The sequence below is a fragment of the Uranotaenia lowii genome, chromosome 2 (genome assembly GCF_029784155.1).
Source record: "Uranotaenia lowii strain MFRU-FL chromosome 2, ASM2978415v1, whole genome shotgun sequence".
Lineage (NCBI taxonomy): Eukaryota > Metazoa > Arthropoda > Insecta > Diptera > Culicidae > Uranotaenia > Uranotaenia lowii.
The window spans coordinates 93,630,954-93,657,750 of NC_073692.1; the positions used below are offsets into that span (position 1 = coordinate 93,630,954).

Below are 26,797 nucleotides of genomic sequence, written 5' to 3' on the forward strand. Positions count from 1 at the left end.
GAGGCTGCGGGGATAAGACTTGACCTTCTTCGTAGTTGAACTCGTAGGGGGAAGAGTATTTACGCAGCGAAATATTCCCGGGTAGAGTGACTTCACGTCGTCGGCGGGTTAGTCACTTGAGTCGGTGTAGGATAAATTCTTCGCCAGGAATCATTCGAGTAGTTTTTTGAAAAGCCCCGGACGTGTGCTGTGACAGGCGCAAGTCTAGGATAAACTGCTCTCGATTCGGCACACAGACGGGCAAAGTAGAGAGGTCAAACCAGGCGAAGCCAAGATCTTGAGTCGTTAGAAGTGAGGTCATTGGTCTCTGGCAGTGGTCTCGAACAGAGGCGGAGTGCACGACAGTCGTGCAAACCAAGCGAGCCTCGAGTTACGGGTAAAGGCCGGACCTCGAGTAGTTAGAAGAGAGGTCCTTAGTCTTGAATCGTAACAAGAGGCAGGGTATATATGCTGGAGTTTTGACTTGAAATTGAATTAGCCGATGAGTCGTCCAATTGCACCCATGGACACAGAGTAGCATACTGGGGGGACTCGGTCGCTCGCCGTGCCTTGGAATGCAATCCGTAACAAAAATTTACCATCTGGGTGATCAACTTATTAAAAAAATAAACATTCAGAAGAAAAATTTGAATTTGAAATTGAATTTTTCCATACAAACCTTAAGATGCACATTTACTCATGTAGATCCTCGTCAAACTTTTCATTTTTATTGTGCTAAGTTTTTGGAAACCTGAAAACCTACTTTCACCCCACCTTTCTTTTAAAATCTTAAATTTTAAACCTTTCATTACTATCCTTGAATCGTTTAGAAACGGAAACTGGGTAAATTGCAAGTAACCAAAATTTCACTCTGATTACCCTAGCAACCTAGCAACCGATTTTCCAACATCGAACCTCTTACATTCTCAACTTTAATTTTCCAGGTCGTGCACTCACGTCGGGAGAGCGATGCCGGTGTCTACTGGTGCGAGGCCCGCAACGAACTCGGAGTGGCCAGAAGTCGGAACGCAACGCTGCAAGTATCAGGTAAGTCTCGATCCATCCTACCGGGGCTCTACTACAAGGCTTCTGCTGGGTGGACTAACTTGTTTGTAGGAACTTATTTCTTGAATTTTGTTCTTGCCGGCGACAAAAAAACAACTCTCGAGATTTAGTGACCGCCATTAGCACTTTGAACCAGGAACCAACGAGATGCTGCAAGAAAAATGTTCAACAGGATATTTTTTGCGATGATTCTCCTGTAGGCTGTATAAGATCATTCTTACTGCAAAGGCTAAAATTTCAAGAAAACAGAGTGATTAAATAATGACAAAATAGACCAAATGTCGAAAATGACAAAAATGACAAACATGACAAAAATGACAAAAATGACAAAAATGACAAAAATGACAAAAATGACAAAAATGACAAAAATGACAAAAATGACAAAAATGACAAAAATTACAAAAATGACAAAAATGACAAAAATGACAAAAATGACAAAAATGACAAAAATTACAAAAATGACAAAAATGACAAAAATGACAAAAATGACAAAAATGACAAAAATGACAAAAATGACAAAAATGACAAATATGACAAAAATGACAAAAATGACAAAAATGACAAAAATGACAAAAATGACAAAAATGACAAAAATGACAAAAATGACAAAAATAACAAAAATGACAAAAATGACAAAAATGACAAAAATGACAAAAATGACAAAATGACAAAAATGACAAAAATGACAAAAATGACAAAAATGACAAAAATGACAAAAATGACAAAAATGACAAAAATGACAAAAATGACAAAAATGACAAAAATGACAAAAATGACAAAAATGACAAAAATGACAAAAATGACAAAAATGACAAAAATGACAAAAATGACAAAAATGACAAAAATGACAAAAATGACAAAAATGACAAATATGACAAAAATGACAAAAATGACAAAAATGACAAAAATGACAAAAATGACAAAAATGACAAAAATGACAAAAATAACAAAAATGACAAAAATGACAAAAATGACAAAAATGACAAAAATGACAAAAATGACAAAAATGACAAAAATGACAAAAATGACAAAAATGACAAAAATGACAAAATGACAAAAATGACAAAAATGACAAAAATGACAAAAATGACAAAAATGACAAAAATGACAAAAATGACAAAAATGACAAAAATGACAAAAATGACAAAAATGACAAAAATGACAAAAATGACAAAAATGACAAAAATGACAAAAATGACAAAAATGACAAAAATGACAAAAATGACAAAAATGACAAAAATGACAAAAATGACAAAAATGACAAAAATGACAAAAATGACAAAAATGACAAAAATGACAAAAATGACACAAATGACAAAAATGACAAAAATGACAAAAATTATAAAAATTACAAAAATTACAAAAATTACAAAAATGATAAAAATGACTGTTTAGGCACCGGAACACTATTCGGACACGATTAAGTAACTCGCGAATTTTAACTTCAAACGCAACAACTTTTATTTCGATTCGGAATTGGGGGTTTTATTTTGGCGATCTTAACACGACGGGTGATTAGTTTGGACTGTCGTACAAACTGTGTTTTACCAAAAGTGGCGAAACAGATAGAATGGATATAATTCAACAGTTTTCTATACCTTCAACAAACACATTTACATTATCGCTCGAGTATTGAATGCGAAGAGAAAAAGCATAAACGTCATGTAAACATTCTCTTCCGCTCTGCAAATGAACAGAGCTTATATCTCTCCTGAGAGGTGTTTTAGATGTGTTTCGAGATGGTCTAAGTTCCCGTAATTTTTCTGTTACTAACACTAGCCGGTGAGATTTTACTCAAACATATGCCGCCCGCCTTGAAATCTCATTTCAAAACTAACGGTATTTGTTTACTATTCTAACGGTACTTGGTGTTTTGTTTTGATCGCTCTTCGTGTGAAACAGTTAATAAATTATTTCCTATTGTGCTGTAAGTGTAGTGTGGTGTTTTGATGTTGCTTAACACTATTCGAACGGTAGCCGCTGGGACTGGAACTGGAGATACTCCTTTGGGTGCAATCTGTCGTCGATCTGGCCGCTGCTTGGAAATTTTGTATTTATGGAGCTGGAGGTGAGTCTTGTTTGCATATTCAGTGATATTGCAGTGGTGTAAATGCAAACGAACTTAACTGGAACTTATCAGGAATCAATACAGTTGTTGTCTTTTGTTTTCAGCCCTTTTTTTACCAGCACGGCGATGGGTAGTCAAACTGAAGGAGGTGTCATGAGTTCAAACAAATTTCTGGACCTTGTTCGATGGAATTTCTCGATCCGACGGCTAGGTGGTGTGATGACTGTGTTCTGTTTAAACTTAAACGATTTAAGCCATCTCCGGAGAATGTATGGTACTCCAGCCTCTACACAGGATGAAACGTTTTTGCCGAGGTAAGTGTCAAAAATTTCATTGAACTTCCACGGGCTCAGAATACAATGTTTTGCAGGCCTGCTTGTGATATTGCTGCCTTGATGCGGTGTCTTACTGAGGGTGCCGGATGCTTTTTGGGATCGTCTCTGGCTGCCAGACGTGGTGAATGAAATTGACCCCACTTGTAAGGGCTCCGGGAGTGTCTTTTCTACTACAGAAATTGTGCTGCTGACTCGTCTCAAATATGCTGATGCTGCTGCTTATTTGGCCTCGACTTGTGTACAGGTAGTTGGTATCGGACCTGGTGGACTCAAATACGCCGAGTTGCGGATCCAAGTATACCTGTTGAAGTGCCCTATTTGATTTTTCCCGATGAAACGCTACTTGTCTTCTGCGAGACAACGTTCGGAATCTAATGCGGTGGGTACAGCTGGAGTCAGCCAGTGACAATCCGAAACCTACAATCGCGCCTTCGACTTTGCCTGGCTAGTCGTCCTGTGTCTCAGGATGTTAAGCACTGCGACTACCTTGCTGGATGGCCTGCTCGGTCCGTGCGATAATCGACGAGGTATTCTGTGTGAAAAAAGTGTTTAATATTGGAAAAACACATAATACATATGTTACTTCCCGGGATGCGGAAGCACAGGGCTTCCGCTGCCGCTCCTCGAAGAATGTATGCTGATTTTTGATGATATGATGACATCCCCCAAAGCGGTTCGAGGAACTGTTGGCATGACAAAATTGGCGAAATCTTTCTGACAGGGATTCATCACACCTAATGTTCTTCAGGATGATTCTTAAAGCGATACGCTCTTTAAACTGTACGATGATGCAAATGATAGAATACTTTAAACGGCAGGATATTTCAAATGGAGGACTTTTAACAGGGCGGAATTTTACAGCAGATGGGATACTTAAAATATGTCATACTTCAGTCGATAACCTCAACCGACATGGTAACTTCAAACGATAAGGTTCCTTCAATCGATAGGGTAACGATCCTTCAAACGGTTTGGTTCTTTATACGATACGATTATTATAAAGACGTGATTCTTCAAGCGATCTGGGGGAACTTCAGAGGTTATGGGTGGACTTAAAACCTTTGCTTCACTTTAATTTCTTTTTGATTTCTCTAAACGAATGGGCTTAAGGGAGATCAAAAGTACTTTAGGGGTTTGAACTTAACATGATTTTTGATTAATTCAACTGTGCAACGTTACTAAGTGATCTTCATACTCGCAGACACCAGTGTCTTAACTGGTCATGGAAAAACCGGATCCTCATGATAGATTTGGCTTAGAGATCGACGGTTATTCAGTAGAGAATTCTGACTCATGACATACACAAAATCTTTTTGAATTCAACTGAATTCATTCCTTCTGACTTATCATATCTAACGCAATCGTATGAATCTTTCTGACTGACACAAAACTGACTTTTTCTTGGATAGGGTACCGACAAAACGTTCCGCTTCATTTCTGACCATGGGTTCATGGAAAATCTTTTCGCACATCGATTCTTCAAGGGAGTTGGTGCTCGTAAACCGAAATGTTTCCAGCCTCTGGGATCGTATAAGCGATTTCTGTAGTTACTTGTAGAACAAACTAAAGTATGTGAAGCGTTTTGAGGAGATTCAACCACTCGACCTGACACTATCCAACCAAAAACTGTATTTTGGAGTGATGGGCCATTCTTCGTGGCCCTTCCTCGTTCATCCTTCAACAAATCTGTGAAATACTCGGCGCCAATGATGACATCGATCCGCTTTGATTCGTAGAAGTAAGGATCAGCTAGCAAAGAGGAATCGGGAAGCGTCATTAGCGAAGGTTTAAACGATGTCGAGGGAAGATGTAGCGCAAGTTTCGGCAACACGAAGAACTGCATGGTATCTTGGATTCCCGAAATTTTTGGCGAACGTGAACAGACTTCAGCAAGTATGGTCTTCGTTGAAACTGACTGACATGACCCAATACCTTGAACTGACAAAAACGTAGATGATTCTTTCAACTTCAGCTTTCTCGAAAACTCTTGAGACATTAGGCAGTGTTGCGAGCAAGAATCCAACAATGCTCTAGCAATCTGAGCGTTACCGTAACGGTCCTTAATCTTTACAAGAGCGGTAGGGAGCAGAATATTTGAAGCAGACTTAACAGGTAGTGCGATGTAGCTTTGGCTTGTGCCTGGCGTTGGTGAATCGAATTGTGTGGTTGTATTTGGTGAATTGTCTGTTGCATTTTGTGTTTGAGTGTGTGTTGTCGTAACTATTGGCATGGTGTGACTTTGCTGTTGATAGGCTTGCTGTGGATAAATATGGGTGCTTTCTTGATTAGAGGGTTGTGCAATTGACTGTTGACTGAGTCTCGGATTCGACGGATTCGGAACGGAGGATCGCGTAGCATGCAACATTGTGTGATGCCTTTGTTGGCATAATCGGCAACTGCTACGAGTGCAGTTCGTCGCAAAATGTCCAGGCTGTAGACAATTTCGACAGACTCGACTTCGATTGGCTGCTTCAACACGTTCTGATATCTTCAATCGAAGGAATCTCTGGCAGTGAAACGGTGAGTGCCATGTTTCGGTACAGAACGGGCATCGTGAATCCGATCGGATGGTTGTATGGCAAACTGTTGATCTTGTCTGACGTGCTTCGGATGGTGGACTTCTTGCAGAGGTGATTGATTGGAGAACTGAGCAGTGACCTTGCAAGAACAGTAGCAGCTCTTCGTACGTTGGGACCTCCTTAGACCCGTAATGCGTCTCCCATTGGCGTAATGTTGCAGAATCTAGTCTAGCGCACAACATGTAGACTAGTATTGTACTCCAAGACTCCGTTGGCTCTCCGATTTTCTGCAACATCATCAAGTTTTTCTCAAACTCGCTGATGAGGAAGTTCAAACCGTCGTAGTTCTCTTTTTTGAGCGATTCGAGGGCAAAAAGAGCGTCGAGATGAGCCTTGACAATGAGCTTTTTGTTTTCATAGCGGACTTCCAACATTTTCCAGGCGACGTCGTAGTTTGCCTCTGACAGCTCGATGTTGTTTATTTCCTTCAGTGCATCACCATGCAGAGAGGACCGGAGGTAGGTGAACTTGTCCATTTTCGTCAGATGTTCGTTGTCGTGAATGAGACTACGGAAAGAGTCTCTAAACGTAACCCATTCTCTGATTGTTCCGCTGAAGGACGGCAAAAGAATCTCGGGCAGCTTCACTCTGGACGTATTCCCTGACGCAGACTGATTTTGGCTGTTGCTGGTTGTGTTTACCCCTAAGGCATCCTTATCGCCTTGAAGTCTAAGGAGGTCACCTCGAATTGCAAAGTACCGGTCATCAAACTGCTGCAGAATTTTGTCGTTCTCTTCTTCGCGCTGTTTTGCAATCTCCCCTTTGACTTCGCTGTCAGCATCTTTCTGCTCTTTCTCGGCCGCTTCATCCAGCAACATTTCAATCTTGCTCCGTACTTCGAAAAACTCACTGTATACTGTATCAATCACTTGCAACCTTGAGCTTAACTGGCACCGATCACTACCGATGTGATAGGTTTGGATAAATCTATCAGTACCATCAAAAATCACATATAACTGCCGCTCACGTTTTTGCAAAGCCTTCAGCGTACTTCTCGACATTGCAACACTTTTTGTAATCTGACACAGGCTTCAAAATTTTGATGAATTCAGACTTGTACCTTCAGACAAGCTCTTAAACTGACACGTTGATTCTAACACAGGCTTAATATCTGACACTGTTTCAGACGATTTGAATTCGGACTCGATTTCTGACAAAATTTCTTTTGACTTAACTTCTGAAGATATTTCAGACAAGATTTCTGACAATATTCAGGCAAGAATTCTGACGCAAGCTTATTTTGAGACTCAGACTCAATTATGATAAGTTTCGGAAAAGTTTTCCGACAATATTCACTTAAGAATTCCGACACAAACTGATTCAGACTTAATTCTGACAAGTTTTTCGACTTCAACTTAAAATCTTAAAGAAATTGATATTTTCTGACAAATTCAGACTTGATTCTGACAAGTTTCAATCTCAGACTTAGACTCAGTTTCCAATTTTGAAACAATCTTAAATTCTTAAACAAATTTGTGATTTTCCGACCAATTTAAACACCTTGGACCCAATCCGTCCAATACTGATAAATTCTGACCAAAATATCTGACTTGCACCTTCTGTGCTTCTGACATGCACCTTATGTGCTTCTGATTTAGGGTATTTGCACTTAAATTTGATCAACTCAGCGTTCCATCCGATCGCGACGCGAATTACCGAGACTAGCAACCCAATATTGACAGCAGCGAGTGGGCACAACCAGTGAAAAATTGCAAAGTAAAAAATGCCAATAGTGAACCAAGACCAATTTATAGTTACGGACAGGGCACACACTTCATGCAACTGAAAAGACAATTCACACTTAAAATCTTTATTGAATCGCACTTTCTTTGGCCTCATGCACCAAGCCAGTAAATACTTCCTGCTATTAATTCTTGTTGCTGCTGCTTCTCCGAATACTGCGTTGAGCTGGTTGAAAATCAGCTGATCTCTGCTGCGTTGCTTGCCGATCAACCTCAGGTATCGACTTCACTTCGGGCTATGCTCCAGGTATCCGGTAGAACTGTTCCGATATCGCGATGGCTGACACTTTGTTCGATGCACTTGATTGCATCCAAGCCAAGCGGTGGCCTTTCAAAATGGAATGCAATTTTTTTGTCCTTAAGCACAATCACTTTTAGTTTGATTGTCCGGCAGCGCTATGGCGGTTTTGTGAGCGCAAAATGGTTCACACTTTTGCTGCTGTTCGACTTCACTTAAGTCCGACTTTTATGTTCCGGAACCACTTTTCCGGACGGTCATCCGGCTCGAAGGACCAAATGTTTAGGCACCGGAACACTATTCGGACACGATTAAGTAACTCGCGAATTTTAACTTCAAACGCAACAACTTTTATTTCGATTCGGAATTGGGGGTTTTATTTTGGCGATCTTAACACGACGGGTGATTAGTTTGGACTGTCGTACAAACTGTGTTTTACCAAAAGTGGCGAAACAGATAGAATGGATATAATTCAACAGTTTTCTATACCTTCAACAAACACATTTACATTATCGCTCGAGTATTGAATGCGAAGAGAAAAAGCATAAACGTCATGTAAACATTCTCTTCCGCTCTGCAAATGAACAGAGCTTATATCTCTCCTGAGAGGTGTTTTAGATGTGTTTCGAGATGGTCTAAGTTCCCGTAATTTTTCTGTTACTAACACTAGCCGGTGAGATTTTACTCAAACAATGACAAAAATTACAAAAATGACAAAAATAACAAAAATGACAAAAATGACAAAAATGACAAAAATGACAAAAATGACAAAAATGACAAAAATGACAAAAATGACAAAAATGACAAAAATGACAAAAATGACAAAAATGACAAAAATGACAAAAATGACAAAAATGACAAAAATGACAAAAATGACAAAAATGACAAATATGACAAAAATGACAAAAATTAAACCGACTGAACACAAAACTGACATAAAATAGACTCCAAAAGTGAAACATAAATTGGAAAAAAAAACAAACAAGTTTCACAGAATTGTCACAAAATTGACTCAAAGTGAATAAAAGCTACACAAAAAAAATTACACAAAAATAACACAAAACTGACCAAACATGGTTACAAAATAGCAAAAATATTCAACAAAAAAAACAGCAAAATTTTGCATAAATATGAATTAAATTGCCTAAAATTAAAACAAAAATGGCTACGAGATTTTCCTTTATTTAACACCCATGAAACAAACATAAGTGGATTTCTATTTCTTAAAATTTGAGCATTATAGTATCCAAAAAAAATCACATGAACTGTTGAAAAAATTTGTGTTCATAGAACAGTCTTAGGATTAAGCATCACAACTTTTTCATGTCACCAACTCCCGCATTGTTAAACCTAGCCGGTGTTTGCATCCGATTTGCAGTTGTTGGCCACATGTGGTGCTGCTGTCGCCGAAATCAATTTATAGACGTGGGGAGACTTCGATCGGGATTGCGTTTTCGTTTTTCTCCCAGTCCCCAACTTTCAAAGAAGTGCTTGGGATCTGTCTCCCGATGCCATTGACCTGTTCCGGATTTTCAACCAAAAACGTACCGGAAACAGGGGGTTGAAAAAAAAACTTCCGAAGAATTGTATTCTGACGAAGACGACGACGATAGGATATCGGGAATTATTGGTGGGTGCAGATTAGACTGGCCCAAATTTGTATGGGATGATTTTTTCAACATTTTTTTCAACGCGGCACCCCCTAGGTTGGTGCATTTAGGTGAAAAAATGACTTTCTGAAAGTTTCAGGTCATTTGGAAGAAGCACGAGCTGGCGCAAAGGACTTGAAATTTGTATGGAGATTTTCGGCAAAATGTATGAAAAATCGACATACTTTCACTCGTTGTGTTCTAAAGTATGTTTCCAGTATGCTAGAAAGCTCAGAATTTCAGGAATTGTAATTCAAACAATGACAAACAAGTTTGTAGAAGATTGTGACGCGATACGAGTTGACTGTGATGAGTTATCCGCAATTGAATGTGTGATTTTTTTCGCATTTCATTGATATATCGTGAACGGTGTATGGGCTAATAATCGCACTAACTTGATCGCGTCGTCGCACAATGCAGCAGTTTATAGTTTTTCAAACCTTTCTTGAATTTTTTGCAAAGATATTTGTTATAAAATAAGCTACAACTTTGCCGAAGACACAAACTTTCTATCTGTATTTCTCATTGTGTGACAATGCGATCAAGTTAGTACTATTAATCCACCTATGCACCGTTCACGATATATCGATAAAATGAGAATAAAATCACACATTCAATTGCGTATAACTCATCACAGTCAACTCGTATTGCTTCACAATCTTCTACAAACTTGTTTGTCATTGTTTGAACTACAATTCTTGAAATTCTGAGCTTTCTAGCATACTGGAAACATATTTTAGAACACAAAAAGTGAAAGTATGTCGATTTTTCATACATTTTGCCGAAAATCTCCATACAAATTTCAAGTCCTTTGCGCCAGCTCGTGCTTCTTCCAAATGATCTGAAACTTTCAGAAAGTCATTTTTTCACCTTAATGCACCAACCTAGGGGATGCCGCGTGGAATATAAGGATTTTTTTTGTTATGGGCCAGTCTAGTGCAGATGTGCCCGAATGTTGTTCGCTGACAAAAAAGGGAGTTTCTCTGCTCCTGCAATAACGATTCTCTGACCCTTTTGCGTTGTCGCCGAGAAAGTCGGGGGTAGTTCCAGGTCCTTCCCGCAACTGTTCCTCGAAGAACAAGTTTTGGGAGTGGAAGTGGGGAAACGTCAATCCAAAAAATCCCTTAGTGTCGTAAAGTTTGTGATTTGGTCTAGTGTGGTTGTTGGCCAAACGTTATGTTTCCTCCTTTTTCTCCTTCACTTTTTTTTTTGAAATATCGTCTTCAGGTGGTGTTGATGGTCTAACTTTTTCACCCTTTTTTACTGCTTCTCCTAATGCTTATTCCTAACGTATTTTGGGAAAACATATTTTCCTTGCTGACTGATCGAAGGGGTTAAGAGAGGGATCTACTTAGAATTCATATTGGTTTCCCCAAATGTCATTGAGACGCATTGGGCGAATGAATATTAATGTGACTGTGAATGATCAATTGAGATGAATCATTACATAACTGGAAACTCCTTTTAGTATGTAAAAAAATAAACAGACAAAAACAAAATTCCGAAAAAATAAGCCAAGTTTAGTTTTAAACTAATTTCAAAACATGCACACAGTAAATTAAATGTAGCAGTTGATATTAAAGCCATTCTACATGATTATCTCCCAAAACAAATTGATCATCATCGTTTAAACATACCCCTCATTACATTATTGGTTGGCTTACGATTCGTTTGTACATCGATTGAATTTTCCATCCATGTAATTACATTAAAATCATCCCGGGGGGAGTTCCTTTCAATTTGTGTCCGTGACATCACTAGCGCAGTGAGTTGTGTTCATACAATACACGTGTGCCTTAACGTGCCCATTCATCCGATTTTCCATTGATTTCCACTCGACCCACTTCCTTCCTCAATCAACCTCTGATCCATCTACCTCAATTCATTCAGAAGATGGCCCTTTTAATCTCAATGGTTTCAAAAACATTAGGGCGACCGCCCTGAAGGAATCTTGAAGAAGAAAGCAAAGAGCCGAAGAAAAAAATTCTTTGACATCAATTGCCTCCGGAACAAGTTGGTCCTACTTGCCTTTTGGTTTTCCGGAGTGAAATTTCGCTCTTTCAATTGCCTGGGCCTGCCCCTCGAAATAGGCCAAATGTTTGGGCCCGAAAGCATTGACCGAATCTTCTTTGGGTTATAAATATTTGGCTTTAATAATAATGTATTCATGCTTTCGCACCATGCTATGCTGAATATTTTGTGCCTGAAATAGGTTCAACTTGTTCTATTGAATCTAAGCTAAAAAAAATCATAAAAAATGTTGTTTGATAATAATAGTCATATCATGAGTATTTGTAAGGCACTATCCATCATATCGTTGAAAGTTGTACGCCTTCGAATTAAGTAAAATTAGATCTCTTCAAAAACACGAAGTTTCTCTGAGATTCTATATGTGTGTGATCGATTATTCCCGTAGCCAAAGAAAAAATTTTAGACGCTCCATCGAAAAGTATAGATGAAAAAACTAATTAAAGCTTCCACTAGACTCCACAAACTAATAATTCTACAGTATGCTCTCGAGTCTTGAACCTCAAAACTGAAATAGAATTCCCAACTTTCTCAACACTTATTTCTAAACATTTCACTTCTGTTTTTTTAATTGTCTACATTCTACCTACACTCTACTTTTGACACTATTTTTTTCTGTTTTACTTCTTATTCTTATTTCTCAGCTTTAACGTTCAACTCTCATCGTTTAACTTCCTATTCCAAATTTCAACACTCAACTCTCAACGACTAACATTCAATACTCAAATCTCAACTTTCCCCTTTAACTCTCAGTTTCTCGAATTAAACTTTGAACTTCAATTCTTTACACTCAATTTCAACTCTCAACTTTCAACTCCTCAACTCTCAATTCACAACTCTCAACTCTCAACTCTCAACTCTCAACTCTCAACTCTCAACTCTCAACTCTCAACTCTCAACTCTCAACTCTCAACTCCCAACTCTCAACTCTCAACTCTCAACTCTCAATTCTCAACTCTCAACTCTTAACTCTCAACTCTCAACTCCCAACTCTCAACTCTCAACTCTCAACTCTAAACTCTAAACTCTCAACTCTCAACTCTCAACTCTCAGCTCTCAACTCTCAACTCTCAACTCTCAACTCTCAACTCTCAACTCTCAACTCTCAACTCTCAACTCTCAACTCTCAACGCTAAATTCTTTACATCACTTTTCCAATCTGAATCAACAATTCTTAATTCCTATTTTTTCGAGGTGATTTTTCTCATTTCTCATTTCTCATTTCTCATTTCTCATTTCTCATTTCTCATTTCTCATTTCTCATTTCTCATTTCTCATTTCTCATTTCTCATTTCTCATTTCTCATTTTTCATTTCTCATTTCTCATTTCTCATTTCTCATTTCTCATTTCTCATTTCTCATTTCTCATTTCTCATTTCTCATTTCTCATTTCTCATTTCTTATTTCTTATTTCTCATTTCTCATTTCTCATTTCTCATTTCTCATTTTTCATTTCTCATTTCTCATTTCTCATTTCTCATTTCTCATTCCTCATTCCTCATTTCTCATTTCTCATTTCTCATTTCTCATTTCTCATTTCTCATTTCTCATTTCTCATTTCTCATTTCTCATTTCTCATTTCTCATTTCTCATTTCTCATTTCTCATTTCTCATTTCTCATTTCTCATTTCTCATTTCTCATTTCTCATTTTTCATTTCTCATTTCTCATTTCTCATTTCTCATTTCTCATTTCTCATTTGTCATTTCTCATTTCTCATTTCTCATTTCTCATTTCTCATTTCTCATTTCTCATTTCTCATTTCTCATTTCTCATTTCTCATTTCTCATTTCTCATTTCTCATTTCTCATTTCCCATTTCTTATTTCTCATTTCTCATTTCTAATTTCTCATTTCTCATTTCTCATTTCTCATTTCTCATTTCTCATTTCTCATTTCTCATTTCTCATTTCTCATTTCTCATTTCTCATTTCTCATTTCTCATTTCTCATTTCTCATTTCTCATTTCTCATTTCTCATTTCTCATTTCTCATTTCTCATTTCTCATTTCTCATTTCTCATTTCTCATTTTTCATCACTCTTTTCTTTTTTCTCATTTCTTAATTTTAATCATTCCAGGTGCTTTCAATAATGTTCCGTACAAGGAAACTTAAATATCCAAACATCTGGTGTCTGTTTATGTTAAACAAAAAAAAACAAAATTTTAATTGAAACGAGACAGAGCAGAAACGTTTGCTTATTTGCAATAAGCATAAACAAGTGGATGAGAGCCAAAAAGCTTGTCCACTTATTTGTAAACAAAGTGTTGTTTAAGGGCTTTTTAAAATGGTACGAAAAAACCAGTGAGTTACCACTATATAGGGGAGAATGAGGATACTTGATCCCTGGGGATTCTTGATTCCTTGGACATATCTCAAAACTGGAATGACTTACAAGGATCAAACATTCTAGAAAAATCTTCGAAATGAAGCAAAACAACTATGGTATAAGCTCAAAAATTAAAACCAAAATAATTTTTTGAGTTGTTGAACTTTGTTTGAAAAATTTCACAAAATGCCATTTGAAGATATTTTTCTATAACTTTAAAGTGTTTCTGACAAGAAAAAATTTAAACAAAAAGTAATATGAACTCCAAAATACCATATTTTCAAAACAATGGTAAACTCTCAACATTTTTCAGATAAAGTTTTCTAAAATGTTCATTATTGGTTCAATTGATTCCTAGATTTCAAAAAGATATTTTTATCTTCTAAATAGGTCGTGATCATTGCTGATAACAAGATAACGATTATTTATCCAATTATTGATATTTATACAGTAATTGTCTGGCAAAAAGGGCTAAGAAAGTTGATTTTCTCTTAAATTCAGAAAAAAACGCCTTGAAGTATGCAATGCTGTTGAGGCATAGGTAAGGAATTTTCTTCTGAAATTTATTAATTGTGAAATGAGAAAAAAAAACATGATCAAAATGGTAAATTGACATTCTTTTTAGAAATTTTGTTTCATTTTTTCCAAGGAATAGGGCCGTTGAAATGAAGGAGAAAAAATATCACAATTATATTACTTCCACAAAATTGCTTCTTATCCATCGACAGGTTCATGTATCGTTCCAAATTTTGAAGTGTATAAACTTGAAACAACACGCTGTCAGAAAATGCAAATGATGGCGTGTTACTAAATTCTTCCAAAAAATATGATAAAAATAAGAAAAGGGGATCAAGTATCCCCATTCTCCCCTACTGTTATGAAATTGGTTTGAAATAAAAATTCATCAACAAAGAAAATTTTATGACATAAGTAGAGAAGCAAAAAACATAGATTGAACAACCTTACAATCGGAATCCATAGAGCAAGTTTACAGTTAACGAAATTCCCGCTCATTTTCAGGGATTAACAAGAATGTACAAGTTTATAGAAGAAAAATTGCTCTCTCCCAGCCCCTAGTAATCTCATTTCTAGGTACGTGTACTTCATACCCGAATCTGCTGCCCTTCCGCAAAAATATCCTTATTTGATCATAAACCTGGGGAAGGGGGGCTTTAACAAAAAAAAAAACTAATCCAACACGCAGTTTCTGTTGGGGAAGGATTTGCTTCCGAATCCTGTGCATCACGTGACCGTTCCGGAATCAAGACACGTAATTGCGAAAATCGACAAACGAAACTTTGTGTTGCCGACTAATTCCCCGGGACCGCAAACTTGCCACCAACGACCGGGATTAGAGGCTTAGAGAATGCCAAGCCAAATGGGATTTTGGCGTAAATTTTCGGATTGGAAATATGCTTTTTTGCGTTTGGGTTTTTAAAAGTCAACTGTGTGGATTCTCCGTTATGGATTTCCTATCAAGTTAAGCACGTAGACGAAAACTGTCAAAAAGCTAATTGAAGCTCGTAAGAGAGATTAACTTTAAACCAGTTAACTTAAGTAATTGTTACTGGAAAGTATTCATTTTACTGGAAACCGGTATTTAGCCTAATCAAAAATGATTGACCTCAACGATCTCTACCTTCTCGAAGCCTACATCGGGAGATTTAGCATTAATTAACCATCAAACTGACATCCAATTAAAAGCATTGCCCTACTGCACCCACCCCTAATGAACTGCAAACTTTCCAAGCAATTTTAGCAATTTTACAGCTCAATCGAGGAGAACCCTTCAGCAAATCGGAACCTAGAACAGTCGGCTGGCAAGCAGAAAGAATACGGCATCCTTTCGAATAAACTCTTATCCTGAATCAGTCTGCCTGAATGGATGCCAAATCAGAGCTCAACTCCATTCGCCCTAATAGTTCTAGGAAGTATGAACATGCAATGTCGATGATATGGTTTAGGAGGTTCAACAATAATGCAACGCAGCAACGTTCTCCGTCTTTGGGAGCGCAATCCCGAAAAAGGACTCTGCCAGGTGCGGCGTGCCGGGTGTGTATCCTTCAATTAGAGCCCCGGGACCGGAAATTATGCTCAACAACTTGAACAACTGAGCAGCTCCCGGATTTTGTGTTTAATTTCCGACAGTCATGTGCCGACTTTGCTAATATGTTTACAACCGGTCTCTCTGGCATAACCCAACTTAGGGAAATATTGGGCTGGCGCATATTTCGAGACCATGATTTGATCGACCAATCGCGACCTAATGATTCCGACAGTTGATTGGAAACGGTGTGAAACATTCCAAACGATAAACGATGATGGAGGAACGTGATTAGATTCCTCGAACGGCTCATAATTCTAAAATGATTAGGAAATATTGCAGGGTGGTAGGTTATGATTTTTCTGCATATAACGGGAGGTTAGTAAATTGACACATGGAATAGAACTTTAAAAGTTTGAAAAGTGGTGGATAACTTGACATTTTAAAGCTTGTTTCGAACAAAATCAAAGAGGATGAATTACTCGTGTGTTACTACGCAAGTGAAAGTCAATATAATTATTGATGTACTTGCACACCCTGAAGAAGGTTTTTCCGTGGTTATTCTGTATTTCGATTTGATTCCGATCTTGAATGGCCCTTGTTCTGATATAGATATTGGTTCTTATTCTAATCTCGATACTTTTCCTGATACTGCTCCGGAATTCGGTAATGGTTCTTATTTTGATCCTGATCAGAATTCGCGATCATTAATTCCCGAGAATTATTTTTCAAAAAAATTAATAGAATTTTAATTACCAAAATTTCAAAAAAAAAATTGGGTCAAATGAGCGTTCTCTCTTGATACTAAGGTTAAGAATGTTTTTTTTCTTAAAAATGGCTAAAGCATAGAATTTAAAAAATGTTTTGTTCGTCCGAAATCCTAGTTTTAAAAGAAAAAATATACAACGAGTCGGTAAATAAACAATTTGAACAAAGATACCCTATGAAAAGAATGGGAGTGCTCTGTTTATGAACACTCATAATTTAGAATTCCTTTTCGCAAATTGTGGACAGAATGAATCATTGACAAAAAATAAAAACTTATGCCCAAAATTTTATATCTTACCTGAAATAAATTCTATCGAAAGTCTAATTTTTTTCCAATTTCGTCAAAGTTTTTATTTTTTCGATTTAAGTGTTAGACCATCATTGTTTAATTATTCTACATGAACAAAAAGAAGTAAAAACAATGACGGTGAAAATAACTTTGAATACCTCTTACTACAAAATTTGTACCAAAATTCAATTTTTTTCCGGAATTTTGAATTTAAAAGAACAGATATATAAAATAAAAAAAAAATTGTTTCAAGGTTTTTTTTTTAAATGCAATTAAATTATAAGCATTTAATTAGTTGGAGATGATTAACAATACAACTGATTTACGTTAAAAAAATGATAAAATACTAAAGATATTTAATTCAGATGGTTGATTTGTGACTGGTGAATGTAGTCTTATTGTGGACGTTTCGGCTTCTCAGTCAAAATATAATTTCGAAACAGTACATTTACTTAATGTCCTACGTTTCGGCCATGATCTTGGCCATCATCAGGGAAATTCTAAAATTTTTATTGTATTTTAAAATAATTATCTGTTTTACAATTCAAAAAATAGTGTTCGACTAACGGAGTGTGTACTGTTTGTGTCTATTGTATTTCTTATGGCTGGTTTTTTGTTGGATTTTCCGAACCTATTTTTGAAATAAATCACTATCGGTTTTTTATAATTTGTTTTGATGTAGTATTTTAAGCACGTACATGAATTTTTCATTTGTTTTTCACTACTTTTTCAAACAAACTGTAATACTCTACGGTATTTAATATGTCTGTCTCCTAGCGTTCACTTCTTGTTGTCTGTATTATTTTTATTATCTGTGGTTTTATAAAGTGGAGTTGGATTCTGTTGTGTTTTTCTGTTGTGATAATATATGTGTGGTTTGTTGGTTTGTTTACATTTTGTTCGGATCAGTTGAGCTGGCGTTCGTTGTTGAAAGTATTTGGTTGGAGTTGTTTTTTCTCTCCCTACGGATTTCTTTGTTGGAGAGAAGGCCTGCGTAGATGATACTCACACCTTGGACATCCTTGCGTGAGTTGACTGCATGCGGCTTAGTGGCAATGTGGAAACACTCTAACATATCGAATGTGTGGGGGTTGTAAGTCCGATCCACGATGTCTACGTTGTCTAGATTGAACCGGTGTTTGTAAGTGATACAGTGTTCTAGAAGAGCGGTTTTCTCTCCCAGCTGTTCTATTTCTGGATCTGTATACTCTCGACCAGCCTTGAGTAGTTTTTCGAGACTGTTTACATTTGACTTGTGCCCGTATAAGCGCTGTTCGATGCTGTTGGTGGTTTTTCCCACGTATCTCCCAGGGCATGTATCGCATGGAATGGAGTAGATGCAGTTGTAGATTTGGGATTTCTGTATCGAATCTTTGACTTTGCAGAAGAATTTTTTTTACGGTGTGTGTATTCCTGTCTGCTATTTTGATTGCTGGGTATTGGTTGTGTAGAGCAATATCCAGCAATCAAAATAGCAGACAGGAATACACACACCGTAAAAAACTTCTTCAGCAAAGTCAAAGATTCGATACAGAAATCCCAAATCTACAACTGCATCTACTCCATTCCATGCGATACATGCCCTGGGAGATACGTGGGAAAAACCACCAACAGCATCAAACAGCGCTTATACGGGCACAAGTCAAATGTAAACAGTCTCGAAAAACTACTCAAGGCTGGTCGAGAGTATACAGATCCAGAAATAGAACAGCTGGGAGAGAAAACCGCTCTTCTAGAACACTGTATCACTTACAAACACCGGTTCAATCTAGACAACGTAGACATCGTGGATCGGACTTACAACCCCCACACATTCGATATGTTAGAGTGTTTCCACATTGCCACTAAGCCGCATGCAGTCAACTCACGCAAGGATGTCCAAGGTGTGAGTATCATCTACGCAGGCCTTCTCTCCAACAAAGAAATCCGTAGGGAGAGAAAAAACAACTCCAACCAAATACTTTCAACAACGAACGCCAGCTCAACTGATCCGAACAAAATGTAAACAAACCAACAAACCACACATATATTATCACAACAGAAAAACACAACAGAATCCAACTCCACTTTATAAAACCACAGATAATAAAAATAATACAGACAACAAGAAGTGAACGCTAGGAGACAGACATATTAAATACCGTAGAGTATTACAGTTTGTTTGAAAAAGTAGTGAAAAACAAATGAAAAATTCATGTACGTGCTTAAAATACTACATCAAAACAAATTATAAAAAACCGATAGTGATTTATTTCAAAAATAGGTTCGGAAAATCCAACAAAAAACCAGCCATAAGAAATACAATAGACACAAACAGTACACACTCCGTTAGTCGAACACTATTTTTTGAATTGTAAAACAGATAATTATTTTAAAATACAATAAAAATTTTAGAATTTCCCTGATGATGGCCAAGATCATGGCCGAAACGTAGGACATTAAGTAAATGTACTGTTTCTAAATTATATTTTGACTGAGAAGCCGAAACGTCCACAATAAGATATTTAATTCTGAAGGCTTAAGAGGATGACAATCTCCTTTTTATTATTTTTTTCTATTTAATTATAAGGAATGTTAAACTAATTGGGAAATGGACATTTTAATAAATAATAATCACTCGTCTTTAACGTATGAACATTGTAAACAAACTTTTTCACCCACCACTCCGAGTTTTCGAGCTTACCTCTCAGTAAGTGTTTGGTTCAAAATGAAAAATTAACTTTCTTATGAGAACACTTTTTAACTCTTTTGAAGTCTATATATATAAAAATGAATGTTTGTCTGTCTGTTTGTTCCCTATAGACTCGAAAACAACTGAACAGATCAATGTGGAATTTGGCATGCAAGAATTTTTGGGGTCGGAGATAGTTTCTAAAATACTTCTAAACCGCTCCGACTAAAAGGACGAGGGGCTCCAATACAAAATTATTAACCCTTCGTTTCATCTAGTAACAGATTTGCAACAATTAATGTATGGAAAAAGTGAAAAATCGTATTATATTTCTCATTTCCGACTGTTTCAAATGATTTTTAAGGAAAAATAAAAAATCATGAAATGAACGGTTAAGAATATGACATAAATCGAACAACTTTTGGATACTACTTTGCCGATCCACGTGAAATCTGGTGTGAAGCCGCTTTCAATCCAAAAAGAGCGGGCTCCCATACAAAATTTACAAAATATGACCGGGACCGGGAATGGTTTCTTTAATACTTTTAAACCTCTTCGAATCCAAAAAGAGGGGGCTCTAATTCAAAATTAATAAAATGTTGACACAATTCGAACAATTTTCGGAAACAACTGAACCGATCAACGTGAAATTTGGTGTGAAGCCGTTATTAAAACCGAGAATGATTTCCATAATACTTTCAAACCACTCCGAATCTGAACAAGGGGAGGCTCCCATACAAAATTTACAAAAAAAACAAATCTTTAACAATCCTCGAAGGATTTTTGTTAAAAATTGATGAACGTCAGCGATTTGACAAAATGAGATGATTTATTTAATTCACAAATGAGTTTTTACAAAGTCTGATGATATATTTTATTGATTGACTTTAAAACTTTTATACTAAAATTTCACCAGAAGAGTGAAAAAAATGTTTTTTTTTATTAAATCAAAATTTTCAGTTGTTATTCTTAGAAGCTTGGAAAAGATATAATAATCTCGGCTATAACGAAAAAATAAAATGTCTGTATTTTGGGTGGAACAAATCGGTTTTAATATTGGAAAAAAAAGCTTGACGTTTTTTTTTCAAAAATTCCATCGAAAACCTCTTGTATCTAAAGAACCACTTTCAACCTTTAATATATCTTCATCAGCAAACAATGAAAAATAAAACGTATCGAAGTTTTCAAACATTTTTCCCAATTCAGTTGTTTTTTAAATAAGTCTTTATTAGCCTTTTAATCATTACATTCAAGTTATATCATTACACTTCATTAAGTGTTCAGATCAATTTTGATCAGTTCAACTCTTTGATTAGGTAAATTTTAAACATTGTTCATTTGGTTTCAACTTTCTAGAGCAATAAATTTTTTGATTAATAGGAGAATGTCCTGTAGAGAAAAAATTATTGTATATCCAAATTCAGTTTAATTCTATGTAAGTCCGAAAGCTGAAATTGACATTTTTTGAAACGATTTTAAGAAATATTATTCTAGGATTCAATTAACGTAACAAAAACTTGTGTAATTAAACACTGTTAATCAGGTACTAATAGAAAATTTTTTTCTTGAAATCTTTCATTTTGCATCATTACTTTTTATGGACGCACGTCTCAAGTCCAGGAAAATAACTGCCTAACCTGACATTAAATGCCAACTTGACACTCCTCGCTTAAAACAGATATATTTCTTTTGATTCTCAACCGATTTTTACAAAATTATTGTTTATGAGATCCTCTTAATGTAATTCAAATATAAATATTTGACATTATTCAGAAATTTTCCGTTGATTAAAGTCTAAGAAATAAAAATCCCAAAAAAAACATATTTCGGAAAAAGACTGTAGATAAGCTACAGAATGCTTAAAAAAAATCCCTTAGTGTCCATGAAAGCTGAAGTTAGAAGCTATTAGTTGCACACTTAGAAACATATTTTAAAGAAAGTTGAAAATCATGACAACCAAATAATTCACAAAAATGTTTTGAAAACCGATATTTTCAATCTATGAGCCATCAAAATAGTTAAAATCACACCAGATGAATTTTGAATAAAGGGTTGAAAAGAATACGTAATTTGGCACATTTTTGCATCTTTAGGTTGTCAACGAATTTGAGCCAAAGTTTCAGCGTGTTTGGCGCAGATTGAATATTCTGTGTTTCGTATATTGACAATCTAAAAATGCAAAACTGTGCCAGATTACATCGACTTTTCAATCATTTTTTCAGAATTTATCTGGTGTGACTTAGACAATTTTTACAGTTCATTGATTGGAAAAATACGGTTTTCACACAACTTTTGAAATTTGTTTTGAGCATTCCGTAGCTGATCATGGCAATTCGAAAAAATTTTGTAATTAACAATAAAAAAAGTTTTAGAAAAAGCTGAAAAAAATAACTGGCAACATTTTAGAAATTTATTTAAGCTCTTGTAGGTTCTCAATGATCATTTCTCTTGAAGACTGGATTAAGTTTTGAGTTTAGGGACAAAAGTTACAATTTAATAGTTAAACAATGATTTTTTTTATCTTACTCAAATTAAATTTGAGCATTTGCCATATTTTGTGTGATTCTAAAGAATAAAATATTAAACACGCTGATTTGATAAATATTGAATGTGTTCAGTTCTTGGCAGTGTTGCAGATTTTAAAGGAAAAAAAATACATTGTTACTTTCTACCCTAAACTGAAAACTGCATTTTGTCCTTCAGTGGAAATATTCATTGAGAATACGCCTTTCAAATAATGCTTTTATATTTTCTTTTGGTTAATTTTGGAAAGAATCTCAATACATTTAAACTGAAAAATGTGAATATAGAGTTTTTCAAAACTGTGAAAATAAAAAAAAAACTTGTGTATTTTGCTCGGCCATCTCAAAAAAAGTTATTCTAGATAACTCGATCTATTTTTTCGAAAATAGTACGTTGAAAAGGGGAGAGTCTGTCTTTCATGTGAAAAAATTTCAGAAATGTCAAATTTTTATTTTTTATGGTTTAAAAAAACACCGTGTTCTAGGAAGTGTGAAATTGAGAGAAAGAGGCATTATTTTCTTTCATTCTGTCTTGTACCTGGTTGAAATTTGATGCTTAGTTATTATGCATAAAGCAAGACTTGATCTTTTGAATGGTCGTTGCTTTGTAGTTTGTATAATATGTGTTTAAAAATCACATCATTATGAAAATCTTTGATCTAAACGATGTCATAAAATTCAAAACTTTCTGTGATTTTTCAATTAAAAATTCAACACGTCCGTTAATTTGTAAATTTCAATTTTTAAAATTCAAAACTAATTAAATCACATGAAATTAGTCGTAAGAAGCAAAATGTAGAAGTAAAATTAAAAAAAAAATTGATGATAATTTAATGCTCAGTTCAAGCGTAGAAAAACAAGATAGGAATCAGTTTTCCATTTATAGAATCGTATTCTATTTGGTCAAAAAAAGATGTTTCGAACAAGAAATTGAATCGCAATAAAGAGCTTGAAACGAAAAACTCGTGATATTGATATCGTTTGCCAATCACAATAAAGATTTATTTTTGCTGAATTCTAGAAGTTTATTATTCTCCATTTTAAATATGTTTTTACAATTTAACTAAATTCAAATGTTTCAATTCTTGCTGAAATAGGAATATTTGTTTAAACTCGTTTATTTATGGAATTTAGCTAATTTTACCGATCGCGGGGAAATAAACATCAACAATATTTTAATATTTTTTAAGAAAAATCCAACAGAGTTTGTGTTGTTCCAAAAAATTTAGTACTTGATTCCAAATTATGTTCTATGAGATATGAGCAACATTGTCCATCTTATAAGTAGGTATATTTGATTTTGAACGAAAACGTTGAAAAATTCAATTGAGTGCAAACAAAAATTACTATAATTGATGTTTGAAGCCTTCTGTGGTAATAAGCATCAAAACAATAATTTTGAAGAAGTTGAGATACGTGTTAAAACCATAATGATCAAAGTCACCCCGAAACATGAAATCTGGTTTTGTAACAAACATTTAGTTATAGCCACTAATGTCGTTTGAACATTACCTAAGTTAGTATTTTGAAACTTTTCAGAGTTACAAATAAGCAATCCCTTCCAAAATATTCGAAAATGAATTGAAAAAGTGATCAATTTTTTTTACGTGCTGTGCAGAAATTGAGCCATCTTTCCGAATCTATGCATTCCACAAAATGTTCTCTAAAATAAGTGTTGAGAAGTTCGAAATTCAAAGATTTTGCCAAGATTTGAATGAAATTTGCCTTGATATACTAATAAATGCGAAAAAACTGCAATGCTTACTCTAGGGGGCCCCCTTTACTTACGTTATAGTAAAACTATTCGAGATATTATTTCACATGGGCTCCCTTGGCTGTTATGTTTTAAATTTAATTTTGATAATCTGTCTAAGATTTCGAGACATTAAAGCAAAGTGAAATTTTTTTCATCGCCACCCCCCCTCCCCCCCTGAGCCGCGGTCCCTTGGACCATTGCCCCCCCCCCCCTCTCCTTAATCCGGTGCTGACCATATCATGGGTATAAGAATGCATTCATAGGGTAGCTTGCTTTTACTCCGGGTAAATCGAAGAAATCCTTAATCAGAATACAAATGGGATGATTCACATCCCAATGAAGTCAATTTATTAGGAAATTGAATTGTTGACATTTGGGATTCGCTGCGGTTGGACATAGGTTAAAATTAGATTCCCTTACCCGTGGTTTTGTACTCCCACAAACAAACTAAATCGGCCGTGTTTGCTCATGTCTCGATAGGTATTTACGCGAGCACAATATGGAAGCGTCAAGTCAGCGCTAAGGCAAACTGTATAAGAAGGAAAAAGCGCCATGAATGAATCCTATTCAACAGCCGACGAAACCCGCCGCAGCGCGCAAACTTATGAATCGGGTAATTTACGATTCACTTAATTTTATTTCGCTGCCCTAATGGAATAATGACTGTAATGAAGTCGTTCTCGCATATCTCATCGCACCGAGCCATTCATCCATCGTTAAACTTCAGTCAGTCAGTCAAACAGTCATCGTCAGCATCAGCAAATCCTCAGACTCTGAAGAATCTGAAGCAAGGTACCTGCTAGCTATCTGTTGAACTTGCAGTTCAGTTCATATGAATTCTGTGGGTCTGGTTGGCCTACACATGTCGAAGAACTTTGACTTTGAGTTGAAAAGTTGAACTCGGTGTTGAGTTTCTCCCCTCGCTCTATGGCGAAATGTTCCCTGTCATCGTGAGGGTGGAAAGATCGGGGGAAAGTGGAATCGTATTTAAAACCAAATTGAATAAACCATTTATCCAATTCACTTTCATGAGCTTCAAAGGAACGAATGGCGGCGCGCGGTTGTTGGGTGGTAAAAATTTTCTCCCTTTCAGCTCTTCACATATCCTAGCTACGATGGATTGTGATGGAGTTTCGAAACAGAGGAAGGAGCGTGCCAAATGTGGGTGTATTTTTCGTACAGCCAGAAAGTTTCTGGCACTGGGCAGATAACGAACATATGCAAAAGTTTTGAAAAGTTAAATGAGTTCGCAGATTTTTGATTCAGTCTGATGTATTGCTGCCAATTTCAAAGGGTAAAGATTTTTGTTAGCAGTTATGCACGACTTACGTAATGTTGCTTAGTTTGGCAAAATTTCAATAGATATCTGCATATGACCTTTTGCAAACCGAGCTGGAAAATGCAGTTCTAAAGATGCAAAACTTTGTTTGGGTTTGGTAATTGCAATTTTTTTGGTTGTGAATTTAACTTCCAAATTTTTACTAATGGTTCCAAATTACATTTCTTTTTTCGGGTTTTGAAACTAAGACGTGAAGTAATTTCAAGAACAACATTAAAACAAACTGAATTATCTTTCTCTATTTAGAGCAGCGGTCAGGGAACCGGGGTAAATTACCCCAAATGGGGTAAAAGTGATATTCTTGGGGGTAACAGTGAATATTTTATGAGTGAAAAGTGTATATTTCCATTTTGCAATCTTATGAATTTGTTGGTTTTATTTCGAAAGTAAAGAAATTAGCGGCATATGCAGAAGTATATATTACTCCCTGATGCATTCAAATAACATGCTTTGAGAGCTCGCTCAGTGTTTACAGATACGTTTTTTTTCTCTTTGTCATGGGGTAATATCAACGAAAATAAAAATGTTTTGGGGTAATGATTCAAAAAGTTCCCCGACCCCTGATTTAGAGCTACTCAAAAAAAATGCTTTTACAAAGTCTCTTACTGAATCAAGCTCTTCCCGGTAGAATATTGCACCCGCATGTTTGCTCTCCCGTTAAAATTTGCGTTTCCTAATCTCGATCCTGAAAAGATGTTTATTGCATAGGCTTCTGGCTTTTTTTTTCCATTTTTTTTTTACGAAACACTTATATACTCCAAGAGATTCCTTTCACCTAACTCTAAGCGAACATCTTTCGAGCATATGATGGCTAGCATCTTACAAATGCTAAAACTACCAACCCACAGAAAGTGACTGGGATTCGATCTCATGACCGTTAGCTTAGAAGATTTGAAGGTTATCCTCTACGCCACGAGCTGTGACAAATTTATTTAAACGTACGCAAAATCGCAATTCATTTTCCAACTCAAAATAATATGCATCAAATGCATACAAACAACAAATTTGAGGCTTACTCAACAACAAATGTGACACAAACAGATGGTTTAAGATTTAAGTTTTTGATACTTCTTCTCTTTAAAATTTATTTCTTGGAGATTGGAGCTTTTGATAAGCTTGAAAAAACTTTTATTACTTACAAACACTGAAAATCTAGTTTTTCTCTCTCGAGTTGATTTCTTTCGGTTCCTTAAAATGGGTGCTTTTGTTTTCATCATGCGGCAAACCGTCATTCCATAAAATAAGCTCAAATTCAATTGCGTGAGAATATTGCGAAAATTGCACCCATTTAGACTCCTGCGCAAATAATTTCCACGCAGAAATATTTTCGCACTGACGCATGCATAGACAATCAATGGCAGTTTTTCAAATCAGCTGTTGCTCGCTTCTGATTTTCGAA

The 26,797-nt window shown here is 35.9% G+C and overlaps 1 protein-coding gene across 1 annotated transcript in view; it reads left to right on the forward strand.

Moving 5' to 3' along the window:
• LOC129750036 (roundabout homolog 1-like) overlaps positions 1 to 26,797 on the forward strand; it is a 359,217-nt gene that overhangs the window by 298,618 nt on the left and 33,802 nt on the right. Inside the window, exon 4 of the mRNA XM_055745222.1 lies at positions 924 to 1,026. Coding sequence (XP_055601197.1) covers positions 924 to 1,026 — 103 coding nt within the window. The remainder of the gene's footprint in view (positions 1 to 923; positions 1,027 to 26,797) is intronic.